At 47.7% G+C, this 21,710-nt stretch overlaps 1 protein-coding gene across 1 annotated transcript; it reads left to right on the forward strand.

Moving 5' to 3' along the window:
* Positions 1-17,223, forward strand: LOC145337775 (nuclear factor 7, brain-like). The gene is made up of 6 exons (XM_080182622.1): positions 1-471; positions 563-658; positions 752-985; positions 1,911-1,933; positions 2,943-3,058; positions 16,622-17,223. The coding sequence occupies exons 1-6, from the start codon at positions 1-3 to the stop codon at positions 17,221-17,223; spliced, it is 1,542 nt and encodes a 513-aa protein (XP_080038748.1).
* The last annotated feature ends 4,487 nt before the right edge of the window (positions 17,224-21,710 follow it).

Here is a 21,710-nt window from a genome sequence, read left to right on the forward strand (position 1 = left end):
ATGTGCGGCAGGAACACCGAAACTGAAAGCGGTTTGAATCAGAAAGTGCTGAGTATGGACATGGCTTCCAGACAACAGCTCCAGAGTTGGACCGAGGAGACAATTTGTCCCATTTGTCTCGATTTTTTCACCGACCCGGTAACACTGGAATGTGGTCACAACTTCTGCTGCTCCTGTATCACCCAGAGTTGGGAAAAGAAGGAGATAAACCCCTGCCCGGAATGTAGAGAGGAGTTTCCAGAAAAAAACCTCAGGGTAAATCGGGCCTTAGCGAATCTGGCCGGGAAAGCTCGAGAATTAAAGCTGAATTCGAAAGAGAAGGAAAGTAAACTTCACTGTGAGAAACATCAGGAAGAACTGAAGCTGTTTTGTGAAACTGACAAGAAATTGATCTGTTACACTTGTGTAGTTTCGCGGGAACACAAATCCCACAACTTCCTGCCCATTGATGAAGCTGTTGAAATCTACAAGGTAAATGGAAAATATTTTATAAGATGATAATTTTATCACATTTTCAACATCCAGCACTTTCATTCTGTGATTTTTTTTCTCCCAATCCCAGGATCAGCTGAAATCTTCCTTAGATTCTCTCACAGAGAAGAAATTGGCTGTCCTGGATAAGGAACAGAAACAGAAAGGGAAGATTTCTGAAGTTAGGGTAAGGTCTCCCTGTGCTGATTTTCTGGGATCTCGGTTAGTTTTGTTTCCTTTATCGCGGGTCATTAATTATGTCTCACATTTCATTGGGCAGGAACAGTCGAACAGTCTGCAGACCCACATCACATCCGAGTTCACTAAAATGCACCAGATTCTCACTGAGAGAGAGCAGCGATTACTCAGAGATCTCAGGGAAGAAGAGGAGAGGATTCTAGAACCAATGGAGAGAAACCTTCGAGAGATTCAGGAGAATTTAAATTCTATTGAGGAGAAACTCTCAAAGTTGCAGAAACAGATGGAGCAAAAAGACGATCTGATATTTCTGAAGGTGAGGGTATGTATTGTGGCTCAGTTCAGGGAAACTTCACGCAGTCACTAAGTAACTTATGGTAACTGTGAAATTAATATAGAATTTACTGAAAATACTAACCAAATTGAACAGAATTTTGTGTCCCTTCCTGAACTGTTTTTCTGCTGTCTCTGAACGAACGGCTCCCACACTGTCTGCAGATTCCTGGGAATATCTGAAACCTCCTGAGAATGAGTCTTGATCTTCACACTTGCCTTGTGATTATTTCTGTGTTTCCCGAGTTCAACTTTCTCCTGGAACTCCCATTGTAATCCAGTTCCAGTTCCATGTTGTGAGTGTGTGAGTGTGTCTGGCACGGTGTGTGAGAGTCACTGTGTCTGTGAGCGGGACTGATGTTCAATTCCAGTTCATTTGACTCTCCACAATCTTCCTTCCAAAATGCATCACTTTACATTTCCGTGTGAAATCTCATCTGCTCTGAGTCTGCTCATTTCGTGGGTATGCCGGCGTTGGACTGGCGTAAACACAGTAAAAAGTCTGACAACACCAGGTTTTAATCCAACCGATTTATTTGATAGTAAACGCACAAGTTTTCGGGGTTAGTCCCTTCGTCAGGTGAATGGAGAGTTCTGGCCTCAGACAGAGCATATAAATCGGTTGGATTAAAACCTGGTGTTGTCAGACTTTTTACTGTCTCCACAAATGCTGCCCGAGCTGCTGAGTATTCGCAAAATTTTCTGTTTGAATACAGATTGGGAAATAGTATTTAGCTCTGAGATTGGTAGGGACTAACCCCGAAAGCTTGTGCGTTTACTATCAAATAAATCGGTTGGATTAAAACCTGGTGTTGTCAGACTTTTTACTCTGCTCATTTCACCAGCCTGTCTAACTGCTCCTGAAATCTGTTACTGTCACCCTCACTTTCCTGATTCATTTCTTTCAGGAGGAAGCTTGTCGGGAGAAAAGGTAGGACATGTTCTTGACTGAAATCCGCTGTTTATTAAAATAAAATGTCATTTTCGTTTATTTATTGGTTGTTGTCACAACATTAAATGACCTGTCATTGGGCCATGGAAATTCAGTGTGTAGTTCACGGACCAGACTTTTAAAAAACTGCCTTTATTACAATTATTTTACATAACTGCTACAATGTTGTAATAAATAACCGGGAAGTGTAATTAATACAATCTGGTTCCCAGGCCGGAAGTGATCACGCCCGATGTTGGCTGTTAGTGTCTGTGACCTTCCCACTGACCCTGAGAGAACCGCAGAGTCCATGTTTCCAATGAGTGGGTCACCCATGTCCCTGCATGGAGCCTGACCAACCCGAGAAGGACTCACATTAAAGGGGGAACCGATTCTATTTTTATCCTAAATACAAACTGGCTCTGTGCCCTTAACAACCACAGTAGGAAAGACCTGTCTTCATATAGCACCTTCATTGTAAGTTAATATCATAAAGAGTTTCACAGGAGCGTTATAAACTGAACTGACACAGAGCCAAATAAGGAAATATTAATCCGGATGACAGAGGTGGATATCAGAAGGACAAAAGAGAAACAGGGAGGATCAGGGAGGGAATTCCAGCGCTCAGGATCTCGGCAGCTCAAGGTCCAGCTCTCAATGGGGGAATGACCAAAATCAGAGATGTTCAAGGTGTGGGAAGTAGAAGACAACAGGATTCTGGGAGAGTTGTGGGGCCCAGGGATTGTCGAATTGGATATTCAGCTTTGGGATGTTTTCAGCCTTTGTCTTTGTTCTACAAACTTTGTCTATAATACACCAAGTGGACAGGCTGAATGTTCAACCTTTCCTGCAGTGTGTGATGGCTATTATCAGATTTTGAACCTTTTTCAGGGCATGGCTGTTTCCATTCTCTGCCTTAGAATTTATAAATTATCCATTTTTTAATTAAAAAAAAACAAGATTATCATTTCACTTTGGATATTTTCTTGTATTTTTTTAACATTTACAGGATTAGTGATGGTGAGCGCACACTCTCAGTATTTGATGCCGCCCTGTCTATCAGGAAGTTCAAATACCTTTCTCAGTGCACAGCGTGGAGAGAAATGATGAAACCCAGTATTCCCGGTAAAACTCTTATATTCATTTTCCTGATTACCAATACAGTTGTGAAGAAACTAAACAGACTTTAAGATCCCAGATTCACATTTCCACTTGTTAATCCCTAGAGTCTCCCGTACTCATATTTATCTTTCTGTGGGTTCCTCTGGGTAAGTGTCTGAACACAGTAAGAAGTCTCACAACACCAGGTTACCGTCCAACAAGTTTATTTGGTAGCAAAAGCCACTAGCTTTCAGAGCGCTGCTCCTTCATCAGGTGATTGAGATTTCAGTTCACAAACAGGGCATATAAAGATACAAACTCAATTTATAAAATACTGGTTGGAATGCAAGTCTTAACAAGTAATCAAGTTTTTAAGTTACAAACAATGTGAGTGGAGAAAGGGTTAAGCGCAAGTTAAAGAGATGTTTATTGTCTCCAGCCAGGACAGTTAGTGAGATTTTGCATGCCCAGACAAGTTGTGGCAGTTACAGATAGTGCGACATGGACCCAAGATCCTGATTGAGGCTGTCCTCATGTGTGTGGAACCTGGCTATCAGTCTCTGCTCAGCGACTCTGCGTTGTCGTGTGTCGTGAAGGCTGCCTTGGAGAACACTTACCCGAAGATCAGAGGTCGAATGCCCGTGACCACTGAAGTGTTCCCCGACAGGAAGAGAACACTCTTGCCCGGTGATTGTCGAGCGATGTTCATTCATCCGTTGTTGTAGCATCTGCATGGTCTCCCCAATGTACCATGCCTCAAGACATCCTTTCCTGCAGCATATCAGGTAGACAACATTGGCCGAGTTGCAAGTGTACTTGGGGGATGGTGTTTTCATGTGAGATGATGGCATCTGTGTCGATGATCCAGTCCGTCTTGCAGAGGTTGCTTTGGCAGGGTTGTGTGCTGTCGAGGTCACTGTTCTCCTGAAGGCTGGGTAGTTTGCTGCGCACAATGGTCTGTTTGAGATTGTGTGGTTGTTTGAAGGCAAAAAGTGGGGGTGTGAGGGTGGCTTTGGTGAGATGTTCGTCTTCATCAATGACATGTTGAAGGCTCCGGAGAAGATGTCATAGCTTCTCCACTCTGGCGAAGTACTGGTCAATGAAGGGCGCTCTGTCCACCGTGTCCAAAATCTGAAGTGTCTGAAGCCATCAGCACTGTGTGTCAAAGAAGTGAAGGGATCTGTATAACCAGAGGAATAGAGCACCAATCTCAGGATGTGAAATAGAATTGCTCTTGGATTTTGGACTGGTCTCCTCGTTATTCTGGGAAATATTTTTCTAATCATCATTTATCAGGAAGGCATACAGACATTCGAGAACAAGTAATGAGCTGTAGATAATCTGTTTGGTGGAATTGGATGACCCAGCAGTGCTGACAGCAAACTATATGCCACATCCAGCTTCATGATGAGAATGGTAAAAGACCCCAAGCTGCACAATACTTTTAGCAGCTCAGTTGACAGGGTGCTGCACAGATACACCTAATCAAGGCCAGGCAGATCCGCCTGTTCCAGCATAGAATTCCTGTTTCATCCTGAGTTTTCACAGTCAGATTGAGTGCTCTCCAGCAGGTCTAGAGTTTATGCTTTATTTATACAGAGCTTTGGTGAGAGCAGAACATGAACACTGTCTAAAAGAAAACACCAATTGATTCCTACTCTCGTGTTTTCTGTCCATTTACTTGTTATTATTCCATCACATTTCTAGTGCACTAAGTTGTTCACTAATCTCTTGTGTGGTCTTAATTGAAAACTTACTGAAAATCTAAATATTCTACATCCATCAGCTTTAGTTCCACTGTTCTGCCAATTGCATTTTGCACAGTGGCACAGTGGTTAGCACTGCTGACTCACAGCACCAAGGACCCGGGTTTAATTCCGGCCTTGAGTAACTGTCTGTGTGGAGTTTGTACCTTCTCCCCATGTCTGTGTCGCTTTCCTCAGGATGCTCCGGTTTTCTCCCACAGTCTAAAGACGTGCAGGCTAGTAGATTGGCCATGTTTTTAAAAAAATGCCCTTTAGTTTCCCAGGATGTGTTGGTTAAATGGATTAGCAATTGCAAGTGTTTTGGGTTACGAAGAGAGGGTCTGGGTAAGATGTTCTGTCAGAGTCAGTGCAGACTTTAAGGGCCAAATGTCCAACTTTTGCACTGGATTCCCTTTCATGGGTCAATCTTGACTGTGCCCAAATTTACCATTATTTTTTACCACATTCTTTGTTAAAGATTCTTACATTTTCTCTCCTACTGATGTCAGACTAATCGATCTGTCATTCCCCATATTCTCTCCCCCTCCTCTATGCCCCCTGCTGAATAGAAGTATCTCAGACTTAAAGTATGGTGGCACGGTAGCACAGTAGTTAGCATCGCTGCCTCACAGCGGCAGGGTCCCAGGTTCAATTCTGGCCATAGGTCACTGTCTGTGTGCATTTTGCACATTCTGCCTGTGTCTGTGTGGATTTCCTCTGGGAGCTGTGGTTTCCCCCCACAGTCCAAAGATGTGCAGGTTAGGTGGATTGGCCATGTTAATTTGCCCCTTAGTATCATGGAGATTAAATACGTAGGGTTACAGGGCTAGCTGTTGATGCAGACTTGATGGGCCAAATGGCCTCCTTCTGCAATGTAGGAATTAAAATTAACAACTGTTTGAGGAAAAGGGTTCCAAACATCCACCTCTCTCGATGTGGAGAATTGATTTCTAACATCACTTCTGAGCAACTTGGTTCTAATTTTTAGGTTATGGCCCCTGGTTCTAGGCCTTCAACTAGTGGAAATAGTTTATCCTTATCCACCCTGACCTTCCCTGTGAATATTTTGTAGACTTCTATTAAATCACCCCTCAACCTTCTGAATTCGAGAGAATAAAGGTCAAATTTTTCTAATCTCTCCTCGTAACTCAATCCTTGAAGCCTAGGTATCATTCTTGTAAACCTGCTTGGAACTTCCTCCATGGTCAAATCATCCTTCTTAAGATATGATGTCCATACGCCCAGTGAGGTCTCACTCAGGTTTTAGACAACTGAAGGGCAAATCTTTGACAAATTTGCTTGAGTTCTTCAAAAATGTAACAAGCAAAGTGGATACTGATGATCCTGTAGATGTAGTATAACTGGAGTTGCAGAAATCATTTGATAAGGTGTCACACAAAAGGTTTGTTCATCATGGGATGAGGGATAGTTTATTATTTTTGATAGAACATTGGCAAACAAGCAGATAACAGGAAGTCAGGATAAATGGGTTTTTTTTGAGTTGGCTAGATGTAACTATTGGGGTGCCAAAGGGTTCAGCCCTCGGACCCCAACTATTTATAATCTACATTAATCACCCGCATTCAGGGAATAGTGGATACCATAACCAAATTTTCAGATGACACTAAAATAGATGGGAAAGTAAGTTGTGATAATAAAAGAAGAAATTTATAAATGGGTATGGAGAGTTTAAGTGAATAGGACAAAATTTGGCAGATGGGATTAAAGTGAATAAGTGTAAGGTTATCCATTTTGATAGGAAAAATACAAAGGCAAATGATTAGCGACCTGGGTGTCCTCATGCACGAATGGCAAAAAAACTAGGATGAAGGTATAGCAGGTAATAAGGAAAGCAAATGGAATCTTCATATTTATTGTTAAAGGTATAGAACATAAAAGTAGTGAAGTGTTATTGCTATTGTGTAAAGCATTTGTGAGACTGCACTTGTGTACAGTTTTCGTGCCCTTTCTTGAGGAAGGATGGAATTGCATTGGAGCTGGTTCAGAGAAGGTTCACTTCCTTGATTCTGGAGACGAAGTGTTTGTCTTATGAAGAGAGGTTAGCCAGTTTAGGCCGATTCTCTCTGGAGCTGAGAAAAACGTGAGGAGATATAATTGAGGTATACAAGATGCTAAGGGGCATTGACAAAGCAGACTCAGAGCAGATGTTTCCTCCTGTGGGGTGATTTAAACCGAAAGCTGACAGTTTTAAGATATGGGGTGGCAGATTTAAAACACAGACGAGTAGAAATTACGGGGGCGATTCTCCCATTGCAATGCACTCATTTTGTTGGCGGGTTGGGTTGGGAGATGCTTGTGTCAACCTTTACGTGGGTTCCCCAGAGTGCTTACAACCCGCGCACATCTCCTAACCGGGGAAAAAATGGGCCGCCGGGACCGCACTGAAAACTGTCCGACCACTGATTTCCATCACTTACCATACTTTGGAATGTCATTATCGGGATCGACATGACAATCTCCACCCAGGTTAGCGTCTCCCACCTCTTTGGCGTGATGTCACTTTGACACAAATCAGAGTAGATATATAAAAGACTCAACCTGGTGTGGCAGCCTTGAACAGGCGTCAGGAGGTAAGCGCAGTGTGCAGAGTGCGAGGGACGTTGTAGGCAGGCCCTGGAGATGCTTGGTGGGCTTCTTCCTGCTGCCTTCAGATGTTGGCCTGTGGATCAGTGATATCTGTGTTGTGGGCAGGGGTGCTTCTATTTTCTCAGAGCTCTGTGGGTGAGGGTCCCTGGAGGAATCCTGCTCAGCCTTTCCCTCCAGAGCACTGTGCAGTGGCATTGTCTTGCTGTGGGCTATGGTCAGGGGTTACACTGAGTGCTGGGAGAGGAGTGGACCATGTGCTGACTGAGGCCTAACTGGATGAAGCATTTACTGCTCCAGGCTGGTGTGCCGAGGTTCAGACATGGACTGCACAGAATCTGCTGTCACTGGGCACACATCTGCTAATGATTTGCAATCTGTCCCGGCCCTTTTCTGTTTGTAATATATATAAATGATTTGGAAGAAAATGTAACTGGTTTGATGAGTAAGTTTACAGCCGACACAAAAGTTAGTGGATTTGCAGGTATCGATGAGGACCATCAGAGGATACAGCAGGATATAGATCAGTTGGAGACTTGGACAGAGATGGCAGGTGGTGTTTAATCTGGAGAAAGGAGAGGTCATGCATTTCGGAAGGTCTAATCCAGACAACAAACATACACTAAATGCAGATTCCTTCAGAGTATTGATAGGCAAAGGGATCTGGGTGTACAGGTACACAGGTCACTGAAAGTGGCAATGCAGATGGAGAAGATAGTCAAGAAGGCATAAGGCATGCTTGCCTTCATCGGCCGGGAGATGAGTTTAAAAATTGGCAAGTCATGTTGCAGCTTTATAGAAGCTTAGTTAGGCTGCACTTGGAATATAGTGTTCTGGTCGCCACACTACCAAAAGGATGTGGAGGCTTTGGAGAGAGCACAGAAAAGATTTACCATGATGTTGCCTGGTATGAGGGCATTAGCTATGAGGAGAGGTTGGAGACACTTGGTTTGTTCTCACTGGAACGACAGAGGTTGAGGGGCGACTGATAAAAGTTTATAAGATTATGAGAGGCATGGACAGAACTTTTTCCCAGGATGGAAGAATCAATTACCAGGGGGCACATGTTTAAGGTGCAAGGTTTAAACAAGATGTGAGAAGCAGATTTTTTTTATGCAGAGTAGTGGGTGCCTGGAACTTGTTGCTGGGGGAGGTATTGGAAGCAGATATAGTAGTGACTTTTAAAGGGCGTCTTGATAAATACATGAATAGGATGGGAATAGGGGGATATAGTCCCCAGAAGGGTAGGGGATTTTAGTTCAGTCGGACAGCATGGTCGGTGCAGGCTTGGAGGGCCAAAGGCCCTGTTCCTGTGCTGTAATTTTTTTAGTTCTTTGAAAGGGTTCCACTCCCTAAATGTGCAGATCATATGTGACCATCGAATGGGGACCATGCAGGTCGATGCATGCCACCCAGGGAGTGTCCATGACAGTTTTGTGCTCAGGCAGTCGGACATCCCCGGCCTCTTTGAAGACCGGCCCAGGCTACTTGGATGGCTACTGAGCGACAAAGGTTACCCACTGAGGTCACGGCTGATGACACCTGTGCGGAGGCCCGAGACCGAGGTGGAGACCTGCTACAACGAGATCCACGCAGCACCCATGTAGAGCAGTGCATCATCCTGCTGAAAATGCGGTGCCGCTGTTTGGACCACTCGGGGGGGGTCTCCAGTTTGACCCTGTGTGTTCCTCACACATTATAATTATCTGCTGTGTGCTGCACAACATCACCCAGCAGCAAGGAGGCCAACTGGAGCAGGAGGATGAGGGGCAAGGGGGCGAAGTGGTCATCCCACCATGTGAGGAGATGGAGGAAAGAGGATGGATGGCGATAGCAGGTGCCCGGCCGGGAAGGGCAGTGAGGGACGCCTTGATTACAGCCCGCTTCACCGAGCTGGTGCTGTGCAATGAGGGGGCTGCAACCACCACACTCCAGGAGCAATTGCAGCCGCTATTCCCCCTCCAAACCGATCTGGGATCTCAAACCGCCACATCACCCTTCCACAGCCTCTATCAACCCACCATCATATCCCCCCCAGAAAGATCCAAACCTGTTAATGTGCCTGGGCTGGCAGTGGTTGTGTGTCTTGGTTGAAAGCTGGAGGATGATGACCACTCACTGTTGTGGCACACTGGGATCCTGCCCCTGGGGCCACTCAAGCCTGATCCCTAACCTCTGCTCTGAATGCACGCTGCCACCCTGGCCCAAGTAGCTGTAAGGGTTGGGGAGACATGTTTGTTGGGCAATTGGGGAATGGGGGTGGTGGAGGGGCTCACTTGCACTAAGAGTCTGGTGGGTGTTGGAGAAGGTAGGACAGGCACTCTCTAACATGTGGCTGAGTCTCCAAGCACCTCTATGCAAGGGAATGGGGACAACTCTGCACTTTGGGGTGGGGTGGGGTGGGGTGGGGAGGTGTGGAATTAGAGACACATTAGTCACAGCTGTGAAGTCCAAATAAAAGGTTATTGTGCTCTTAACGTTAGTGATCAATTAACCCTGACTACTGATAACCTTCACCCATGTTCTCTTAGTGAACTAGAACTATCTAACTTTCTGTGGTCTACTGCTGCTTCTATGTGTGACCCCAGGATGCACACCAGAGGTGGAGGTGTCCAGCAATGATGCACACCGCGTTGCCTGTGATGCCCTTGGCGGGTGTCCTCTGGGTGGGCCGGACCTGTAGGGCCCCAGCTGACTAGCGCTGGCACTATTACGGTGCCACCCTGTTCTTCTAGCTGGCCCTGAGATGCCCCGGTGTGCGGAAGGGGGGGGGAGTCAGAAGGTCTCGGGACGTCTGGGATCACTTGGGTGGAAGGCCCCGGCATGGGCCCCAGCCCTTCCTCCTCACTTGTGGGGCCCAGAGGGCCCAGGGACACTCCATGGGACGTCAGATTAGCTGGACTGAGCTCCAGAAACTCCGGTATCATCCGGCCCTGCCAGTCCTGGAGGCTCAGATGCGTCTCCCCATGATCAGTGATCCCTCAGCTCCGGCCGTCTGAGACCGGGCCAAGCTCTGGAGCCCCTCCACTGCAGCATTCTGTGAGCAAGCCAGGCTCTGGAGCCCCTCAGCAGTAGCCCTCTGACGCTGGGCTAGGTTATCGAGGGTCACAGGCACGGCCAACTGTGTCTCCAGAATGCCAGTGAAAGTCCCAGCCATGGCCAACAGTTTCCCAACACCCATGGCTAAGAAAGGCTGTGCCTCCTGGATGGCGTCAACACCCTCACTCGTGGCCTGCTGTGTCTCCAGGATGTCCTGGACCCTGTCACCCATGAGGACAGACCCCTGGGTCAGACTTTCCACTGTGGTCGCAACCCTTGCAATGTTGGCCTGGTTCACACACTGTGTCAGCACCACCTCCTGCACCAGCACTCTGTTGGACTCCCCTAAACAGCCTTGCAGTCGCAGCATGGTTGCTGACAGCCATTCCACAACCCTTCACGTTTCCTGATGCATCACCACCAGCCTTGGCCCCATGGCTCGGCATCAGGCTTGAGGACAGCTGAATCCTCGCCTCTGGCTGAACTCTATGTGCCCGAGCCCTCGGATGTGCATCAGTGTCTGTGATGTGCTCACCAGATAGTGACTCAGAAGCCTCAACACGAAAGATACCCACTGTGGTGATAGTCTCTGTATTCGTGGGTTGTGTGGTAGATGCCGGTGCCGTTTCAGTGGTGCTGTCCTCAGAAGATTCTTCAAAGTCTCCCTCCAAGGTATTCTCCAGGGGGATCGTGGGCAGTTTGCTCCAGAACAGCGGAAGTGGGGGTGGTGGTGGGATCACCAATAGCCAAAGGGCCAGGTTCCCCGGGTCCAAAACTGCAAAAAAAAAACACACATTAGGGGATGGGAGGTCAAACATTCTGCACAGCATCACACATACTTTAAAGAGGACTTCCGCTGAGGGCTATGCTTTTGCTCACTTGCAAACTGGATGCTGACCTGGCTGAATGTCACCATTCTGGATGAACTATCTCCCCCTGCCAACTCCACGGTACGCTCTTCAACGCTGGTCAGCTGCTGAAGGTCAGGCGCACCATCACCACTCTGTGCCCTCACGTAGCGGTTATGCTTTTCTGCTGTAGGAGCTGAAGGTGTCTCACAAGCATTGATATATTCAAATACATGGTGTGTAATGTGTGCCTGTGTCTCGGGAGTTTTGTGCTGGCGGTTGAGGGGAAAAGGGTCACCACTGAAGGGTGCTCGTTGAGGGGTGAGGGGAAGGGGTTAGATTCTGTTCCTGGGGGAAGGGGGCCTTGTTGAATGCTCGCACAGGGTTTGAGATCTGTGCCAAGAAAGTGTGGAGTTCCAAGTGGGATGCTCAAAGACGGTTTTTTCTGCCCCTGCCGGCCAGAGCACAGTGTCAGGCTCCAGACATTCACCACTTCTGCCACCTCCTCCCACAATGCCATGGTGGCTGCACCCCTAGGACGAGGCGCCTGGCTGGGGAAGAACGACTGAATTTTCTCCTCCATGGCATCAAGCAGGCGCTCTTGGTCGACCTCAGTGAATCTTGGGGCTGATTTCCTCAAATGTATCTTTGTGGTGTGATTAGTTGTGTGTCCATTCCTGCAGTTTATATACAGCTCTTGGGGGGGTGGCGGTTGCAGGGACTTTGGCCAGTCAAGGGACAGTTGGCAACAAATCCTTGTGAGATATTTTGAAGGCTGCTTTCAATTGAATGTTTTGCGTCCCTCGGGGTGCTGATTGACTGCCATTCAATAGCCGCTGTGTCCTGGGGGAGGTGCAATACTCAGAGCTCCGAATTAATAAGCTGCTGTGTTCAGGGCAGGTGCAATACTGAGGACTCCCATTCATAAGAACATAAGAACATAAGAAATAGGAGCAGGAGTAGGCCATCTAGCCCTTCGAGCCTGCCCCGCCATTCAATAAGATCATGGCTGATCTGTTGTGGCTCAGTTCCACTTTCCCGCCCTCTCCCCATAACCCTTAATCCCCTCTCTTATCAAGAACCCATCAACCCGCTTCTTAAAAATATTTAGCGAGGCAGCCTCCACCACTTCAACGGGCAGAGAATTCCAGAGATTCACCACCCTTTGAGTGAAGAAGTTCCTCCTCAACTCCGTTCTAAACCGCCTCCCCTTTATCTTGAGGCTGTGCCCCCTAGTCCTACTGTCTTTTTTGAGCGGGAAGAGTCTCTCCACCTCTATCCTATCCATCCCATTCATCATCTTATACGTCTCAATGAGATCTCCCCTCATTCTTCTAAACTCTAACGAGTACAAGCCTAGTTTATTCAGCCTCTCCTCATAGCTCAATCCCCTCAACTCCGGTATCAGCCTAGTAAACCTCCTCTGCACTCCCTCCAGGGCCAAAATATCCTTGCGCAGGTGCGGCGCCCAAAACTGCACACAGTACTCCAGCTGCGGCCTCACCAATGCCCTATACAGCTGCAGCAAGACCTCCCTACTTTTATATTCAATCCCCCTCGCTATGAAGGCCAGCATCCCATTCGCCTTCCTGACCACCTGCTGCACCTGCAAGCTGGGTTTTTGCGACTCATGCACAAGGACCCCGAGGTCCCTCTGCACCGTCGCCTGCTGCAGTTTTTCGCCACGTAAGTAATAGTCCTTCCTACCATTCTTCCTACCAAAGTGGACCACCTCACACTTGCCAACATTAAATTCCATTTGCCATTTCCTGGCCCATTCGCCCAGCCTATCTAGATCCTTCTGCAGACTCTCCACACCCTCCGCACAATTTGCCTTTCCCCCAATCTTGGTGTCATCAGCAAATTTCGACACCCTGCACTCGGTTCCCTCCTCCAGATCATCTATATAAATGGTAAATAGCTATAAATGGTAAATTCAAGAGAGGGAATGCTCGCAAGCTGGGGTTGTGTGTGGTAGCACAACGCAAGTTCTCTGCAGGGCAGCAGTGAGGTCAGCATGTTCAAGGGGTGGGGTATCCACATTATCCAGATCCATGGGGCATGGGGTGAGTAGGCAGCAAAGACTGTGCGAGGGCGGGGGGGTGGGGTGCAGTGATGTCTGTACGGTGGTGGGGGGGGTGGGATCGATGTATGTAAGGAAGGAGCAGCAATGTCTGTATGGTGGGGGAGGGATGTTTGTATGGGGAGGGCAGCGATGTCTGAATGGGGAGGGCAGCGATGTCTGTCTGGGGGTGGGGAGGTGGCAGCAAAGTCAGTAGCGGGTGGGGGTGCCAACGATAAGGCCAGTGATGTCTGTGTGGAGATTGTGGGGCCAGCGATGTCTCTGCGGGGAGGTGGTTTGGGGGCCACAGATGAGGCCAGCAGTATCTGTGGGGGTGGGAGGGTGTTGTGGGGAGCAGCAGTGGTTGGAGGGGGGCTGTGGGGGCTGCAATGCCTGAGGGGATTGGAGGGCAGTGATCTGAATGCTGGGAGATCTTTTCAGTGATCTCCCAAAGATGTGCACATGCACAGATTCCCGCTCATCCTACAGATTTCAGGCTGTTTGGTGTGAAAATGCTGTGCCCCACAGCATTTAATGATATTCATGATTGTGATCCCTGCAATGCACTGAGTGTGGGAGATTCAGGTCTGAAGTTGCACTAAACAGACAGTCGTGGTTTAAACCAGTTTTCTCACCAATTCCCTCACAGACATCGCAGGCCTCATCACTGACCCCCGAAACCATCCCACAGACATGATCGGGACAGATTTTTAATTAGTTTGGCATTGAAGGGTTGTATTGAAGGGGCAGGAAAGTGGATTTGAGGCTGAGATGAGATTAACCAGGATTGTATTAATTGGCGGAGCAGGTTCGAGAGGCTAAATTGCCTGCTCCTAATTCTAATGATTTATACTCTTAGTAAATAACTGGGATTTCAAATTAGATCCAATAACTAAAACATGATTGTTCCTATTCTGAACATTACCACATATTAAGGTTTCATCCAAGATCGTAACAAATTTAGGGTTTGGTCTGGTCTGGTATTGTACCAAGAGTAAATGCAGAATTCTAGGTTGCAGAGGGAGCTGGATGTCCTGGTGCATAAATCATAAAAAGTCAGGACTGGCAGGTCCAGCAAGTAATTAGGAATATCAATAGGATGTGAGTATCAATTGCAAGGATACCCAGGTATATATGTTGTGCAATTGTTCCTGCAGGGGCACAGAACCTTAGTGAGACCATATCTGGAGTAATGAGTACTATTTCTATCCCCTTCTAAGATCATGAGACCATAAGATATGGGAACAGATGGAGGCCATTTGGCCTATCAAGTCTGCCCTGCCATTTAATGTTACCATAACTGATCATAACTTACCATAACAAATGCAGCAAACCAGCTGATGGGCGGAGTGAGCTGGTAAGATTGCCAGAGAGCTGAGAAGTCAGGTTCACACCCGGTTTCTCACCTCACGCGATCTTACCGGCACCGGGTATCAGGCTCGATAAATCTTGCACCTGGAATGGATGCAAGGTTGAATGCATTATTTAAATTTATTGTAACACTAACTTAAACGGAATAGGCGAGCCTGGGATAGAATTGTCTGGGATCACTTGCCTGCGTGGCCACACTACAGCGAGGATCACGTATTGTCCCCCATCAATCTCTCCTTCTTACCTCAGTATTTTCCACTATCTCTCTCGCTACTTCACACAATCAATCTCTCTGTCAAGCACTTACCTTTCCCTCCCACTCTCTATCCCCACTCTCCATCCATTCTCCCAGTCGGCCCCTTCCCATGCTGTTTTTCATTTTCACATACATTCTCATCCTGTCCCTCCTCCTCAAAGAACAGTAAGATCAATAGGTTACATTGGGAGAGCCATTTGAAGAGCAGGTGGGTGTGGAGGGGGTGTTTCAGGAAGAGGAGAGACAGATGGAGAGGTTAAAAGAACTCTGCTCGCCCCCAGCCCAGAAACACATACTACCCCCATTCCCCACCACAGCTCCCCAGCAACTCACACTCCCCCCCATTACACGGTCCCCCAACAACGCACACTCCCCATACCCACAACAATCCCCCAGCAGCCTACACTACCCACAGTCCATCACAGAACTCAGCAACGTGCACTCCCCACATTTCCCAACCAACAGACCCGCAGCAACACACACTCCTTATACCTCCCCAGTACCCCTGCAATGCACACTCACCACATTACCTCCCCCGCCACAGCTCCCCAGCAAAACATACTCCCCACATCGCCACCGCCCAAGACCACCAGCAACACAGCTGTCCTCATTTCCCCTCCACTCACAAACACAAATCTAGAATCCATGCAGTCCAGGCCTCAAACAGCACTTCTTAACAAATTCTGAGGCTGCAGCACTGCCACTTCAGAGAGTTTCCAGCCCATTCCCCGCCAGCAAAAGCCCTTGCTGCTGCCAGCACTAGGACCCAGATTCAGCCATAAGACCCAAGATCAGCGCTCAGACTTGGGTCAGCGTTGAGAATCCAAAGTCGAACCCCGTGAACAGCATCAGCCTCTCACTGCACTCCAAAATGCAACCTGTACAGCATGAAACAACCTCCCCCCCACCCCCCAGCAACACAGAGCCATTTGAAATCTGAGACTCACCTCCTCGCTCACCCTCTCTGTTCTCTGAATGCGACTGTTGCACTTGAGGTGTTTTCCTCACTGATTCCAACTGCAGCAAATAAGCTGGGATGATTCAGAGTGAATTTTGTTAACTACATTGTGATGAATACAAATGATGCAAATTGATCCTTCACCCATTTTAGGCAGGCTCCCGATTGTGCCAATTTTTTTGGTGGTAAAATGGGAATGGGTGCAAAAATGGGCTCCATTCCAGCTCTTCATATCATGCCAGATTTTATGACATTTTTCCAGCACAAAACAGCCACAATGAGGTCGTTAAATTCTGCCCATGCACTCCACATCTTCATATTGTTATCTTACAGCCTGCCACAATATCTGCCACCCAGCTGCTATCTATACACTATATCTAAATCCTTCAGGCTCTGACTTGCCCTCTTCCTCATGTTGCTCTCATTCTCTCTCTTCACGCTCCTGCTCCCTCTGATTGCTGCTCTGTTTTCCCTGTGCCCACTTCAGTGCTCCATCTCCTTCTCTTCCTCCTCCCTTCATCCTCACAGCTCCTTTCTGCTCTCTTCCCACTCCTCTCCCCTCCCTCTGTTCCATGCACCCATCATATTCCTGCTGTTTCTCCCCTCCCCCTCACAAACCTCTCTCTTCCTCGCTCCTCACACTATCTCCCCTCCCCACCCCCTTTCTCTAAATCACTGACTGTGTTATTTTAACTTTCCCCCAGCTCCAGCCTCTCTGACTCTGGATCCAAACACAGCGCATCCCCGGCTCAACCTGTCTGAGGACCGGACCAGTGTGAGACTAGGAGACAAACGGCAGCCGCTCCCTAATACCCCGGAGAGGTTTGATTCTTGGCGCTGTGTCCTGGGATCAGAGGGATTCACATCAGGGAGGCATTACTGGGAGGTGGAGGTGGGGGAGAAGACAGAGTGGATTCTGGGGGTGGCCCGAGAGTCTGTGAACAGGAAAGGGTTTATCTCCCTGAGCCCTGAGTCCGGATTCTGGATTGTATGGCTGAGACCCAGAAGTGGTTATTTAGCTTTCACCTCCCCCTCACCGACCCCTCTCACCCCGAGTGTGAATCCCCGGAAGATCGGGGTTTTCCTGGACTATGAGGGTGGACAGGTGTCATTTTACAATGCGGACAACATGTCCCATCTCCACACTTTCACCCACACTTTCACTGAGAGAATCTTTCCCATCTTCAACCCGGGATCGAATATCGACGGGAAAAACTCGGCGCCGCTGACAATCTGCGGGATTAAAGGTCTCCAACAGATCCATCCCATAATTTCACACCGTCTCCCTGCCTCCTGCCAGCTGTAAACTGATGGAACCTGTTCATATTGTGGTTATTATATAGAATTATAATTTACATTGGGGGCTCCATGATTACATTTGTAAAATGATTCTTCAAACAGAACAATCTGAGAACCACTGGAATAGAAACAGTTTTTCTCAAAGATTCCACAGTTCATCATTAAATCCAAGAAGCAGAAACTCAACATGTTGTTTGTGTCTGTCACTGAGTGAGGGAGGCGGGATTCCGGGGAATGGAGACGCCGATTGGTCGGATCTCCTGTCACTCTGAGTGAGGAAGGCGGGATTCCAGATTGTTGGAAGGTGATTGGTTAGACATCCCGTCACTCTGAGCGAGGGAGAGTCCGAAAGCCTATTGGTCAGAGCGCCTGTCATTCAGAGCGAAGGGGCGGACCTCCTGCGGAATGGGGAAGTGGATTGGCCGCAGTGGCTTTCATTCAGCCGAAGAGGCGGGTTTCCTGGGTCTCGGAAACGGATTGGTCAGAGCTCCTGTCATTCACAGTGAGTGAGGCGGGTTTGAGCGCAATGGAGAAGCCGATTGGCCGGTGTGGCGTTATTTGCATTGAGAGAGGCGGGGATGTGAAAGCTCATTGGCGGTACCGCCTGTTCATCAGAGAAGAAGCGGGTATTTTTCGGCAAACACAAACCGATTGGTCAGAGCTCCTTTCACCTGGGCAGAGGGAGGCGGAGATCATGAAACTTGGAAAGCGATTGGTTGATCCGCCTGTCACTCTGGGGGGAGTGGTGGGTAGAGTGGTGTGGAGGGGGGGAGAGGAGGAGGGGGCGGTGGGGGGGAGGAGTGGGCGGTGGGGGCGAAGTGGGGAGGAGGGGGAGGGGAAGGAGGATCTTCACTCCCACCTCTCACCCCTCACACACTCTCCACCCCACCCTCACACACTCTTCATTCTCACCCCCACACACTCTGCACCCCACTCCTCACCTCTCACATACACTCCATCCCCACCTCTCACACACTCTCCACCCTCACCCCTCACACTGAGTCTGTTCAGGGTGAACCCCTTACAAAACATTGTTTCGACCTCAACTCGAGTATTGTGGCAAATTCTGGGCATCGCAGCTCCGAGCGTGTGAAGGCATCGGGTAGAGTGTAGAAAAAGATTTGTGAAATGGGTCCATCAATGAGAGTGTGTGAGCTTTCATTAGGAATGAGCATTCCATCCACTAAAACCTTTGCCCTGGTTCTCTGTGTCTCCACAAATGCTGCCCGAGCTGCTGACTATTCGCAAAATTTTCTGTTTGAATACAGATTGGGAAGTAGTATTTAGCTCTGAGATTGGTAGGGCTGTAAACCTGTATCGATGAGTTCAGACTATTGCACTGCTGTGCTCTCCTGCAGCTCACGTTGCTTTCCTTTGACAGCGTACCTGGCTCTTTCCTGATACTACACGCGGTTGCTTCCTTGTTCTCCTTTCATGGGCCCCCCTGAGGCATTGAATAAATCGTCCACATTTCAACGAAACCACAATTAAATCCACTTTTGTTGAATGCCAGAGAAGACGAGAATTTTTAATGCAACCAGCTGCCGTCCTCCGGCCGCTCCGGTCCGATTGCTGCTGTGAAAAAGGTTTGTTTTCTTCTTTTTTGTTTTCCGAAACCACACTGTCCATATCAAATCTGTGTCGATGCAAATTTGCAACCTCTTCTGATCCGCAGCGACCAAATAAGCCTAAAGCTCGGAGATATGTATGCGTATTTTTAATATACGTGCTTATTAAAAGTTTGTTAACTCAAATTATTTTTATACAGAAGGAAAACCTTTATGACTATATCTAGATTTTGGGTTTGTATAATAAAACATATTGATTTAACTCTCATAAAATCTGGTTCTGATATAATTTGTAGTCATGCATATCGAGTGTCCTATCGAGGCAGAAGTGGAAATTCAAGATTTTATGTAGCTAAGAATTACAGACAGCCACAACAAGAATTATATCGAGTTTAATGTAATTGAAGAAGGGTGAAGGGACTCCCCAAATATCCTAGTCCTCGGTGATGGGAGAGCTCAGAACATCAGTGCAAAAGACAAAGTGAAGCATTTGCAACAATCTTCAGTCAGGAGCGTCAAACTTGGCCTCGCCCTGAGATCCGCAACACCACATAAGCCAGGTTTCAGCCAATATTATTCACTTCACATGTCATCATGAAATGACTGAAAGACTGAAGGCAGCTGTGGAGTATTATAGTACAGAACCATTCAAAAGATATGGATTAGAAAGAGCCCATTCAGCCCATCTTGTCTGTGCCGGCCAAACAGACAGAGGGAAAAAAACTAGCCACTCATTTTAATCCAATTTCCCAGCACCTAGTCCATTGCCCTGCGAGTACAGCACTTCAGATGCAGATTGTCGAATCATATGGTCTTAGAATTTTACGCACAGGAAAAGGCCCTTTGACAATTGTGTCTGCGCCTACCATCAAGCACCTATCCATTCTAATCCCACTTTCCAGCACTTGGTCAGTCGCCTTGCATGCTATGGCGTTCGAGTGCTCATCTAAATGCTTCTAAAATGTTTTGCGGGTTCCATCCTCGATCAACATTTCATGTCGTGAGTTCCAGGTTCTCACCATCCCCCGGGTGCAAAGGTTTATTCCTAAAATCCCCTCTAAAGCTCCTGCCCTGACCTTAAATCTATGCACCTGGCTATTGATCACTCTACTAAGGTGGGGCGGGAATGAAGTTTCGTCCTATCTACCGTATACACGACTGTCATAATTGTGCACACCTCGACCAGCTCCCCACCCCAAGCAGGCACCTCCCAGCCTTCTGTGCTGTAAGGGACAAAAACAAACTCTCCAACCTCTCTTCACAGCTGAAATACCCCAGCACAGGCAACAACCTGGCGAATCTCCTCTGCTTCCTTCCTAGTGTGTGTGATGATGGATAGAATTCCACGTCCCCTTTTTCCTGAGGAACAGGAGGAAGCTGTTGGTATTTGTTATGGATTCTAGATGGGATTGATGTAAACTGTAGTGAATTGGATCTGTAGTGAATAAATCGAGGGACAAATTAGTCACGATTGAATGAAAATTCGGGGGAGAAAACGGTGAATAAGAGAATGGCTAAAGAACAAAAATAGGATATTTTGCCCCATATTTGGGGTGAGGATGAAGTGTATGTGAGAGGTGGGGTGGACAGAGTGTGAGGGGTGGGGTGGAGAGTGTCTGAGGGGTAAGGGTGAAGAGTATATGTGCGGGGGGGGGGGGGCGGGAACTAGGGAGTGTCTTGGTGTTGGGGGGAGATTGTGTGAGGGGTGGGGTGGAGAGTGTGTGAGGGCTGAGGGTGAGGAGTGTGTGAGAGGTGGGAATGAAGAATGTGTGAGGGGTCGGGGTGGAGAGTGTGTAAGGAGTGAGGGTGGACAGTGTGTCAGGGGTGGAGACCAGGGAGTGTCTCGATGTGGGCGGGGGGTGGTGGTTGGTGGGGGGGGAGTCTTCAGCTCGTAGGAAGAGGGTGTGGCTCAAATGAAGCGGATGGGTTGAGACTCTGTGTGAACTCAAGACTTTCATTGTTACAAAGCGCATTGCTGCCACCTGCTGACAGAATCTCGCTGCTGCAGGAAAGAATTCCCCATTGAAAACGGCCCAAAAAGTGGGGACTGTCTTTGAATTTGACGGTCCAGTCCCACGCGATGGGCCTCATGCCCTTTCTCTGTGTTGGGTCATTCTCGGATTCTTACGTACTCTTGGACGTTATTCTGATCAAATCCACATCGTGAAAATTGATTTCATTCGATCCTATTCTTTGATTAAATGTCCCAAGATCATCACTGGGAAAGACAAGCGAAAGAATCCCACATTAATGTTAAAGGACTGCAAAGGGCTGATGCTGGGAGGATGTTTCCCCTAGTTATGGAGAATTGAACGAGGAACCTCATCAGAAATGACAGTAATGTTCCTGCAGTGGATATTCAGAGGCCGAGATTAATGCTGTCGGGTCCTGAGTTCAAATCCTACAACAGCAGCTGGAGAATTTTAATCAATTCTTTCACTAAACCTGGAATAAAGAGCTAGTCTCTGTAATAATGACAATGACAGAATGAGGCTGTCCTCCAAGGAAGGAAATCTGCCGTCCTTACCAGGTCAGGCCAGCCTGTCCAGAGAACTATTGTTCACTTTTCTCTCCGAAATGACCCAGAAAACCACTCGGTTATATCAAACAGCGGTGGGAAAGCCAAACAAGATTAAATCAAAAGCAATTAACTGACATTCACCGAATCTTCAGATGTGGTAAAGGCAGATTCTGCTCAGACAACCCATCAGAGACCCTCGCACTGACATTTAGGGATTTGTGCCAAAATTGGGAGATCTTCCCCGCTGACTGGTCATTGGGGAATTGTGAATGGTGCTGAACACTGTGTAATTATCAGCGAACATCTTCATTTCTGACCCTATGATGGATGGAAGTTCATTGATGAAGTAACTGAAGATGGTTGAGTTTCGTACAAAAGAAATGCACTCGCCCGATCGTGTCTCTG

This window comes from Carcharhinus amblyrhynchos, unplaced genomic scaffold (genome assembly GCF_965287045.1).
Source record: "Carcharhinus amblyrhynchos unplaced genomic scaffold, sCarAmb.v2.hapA scaffold_73, whole genome shotgun sequence".
NCBI lineage: Eukaryota > Metazoa > Chordata > Chondrichthyes > Carcharhiniformes > Carcharhinidae > Carcharhinus > Carcharhinus amblyrhynchos.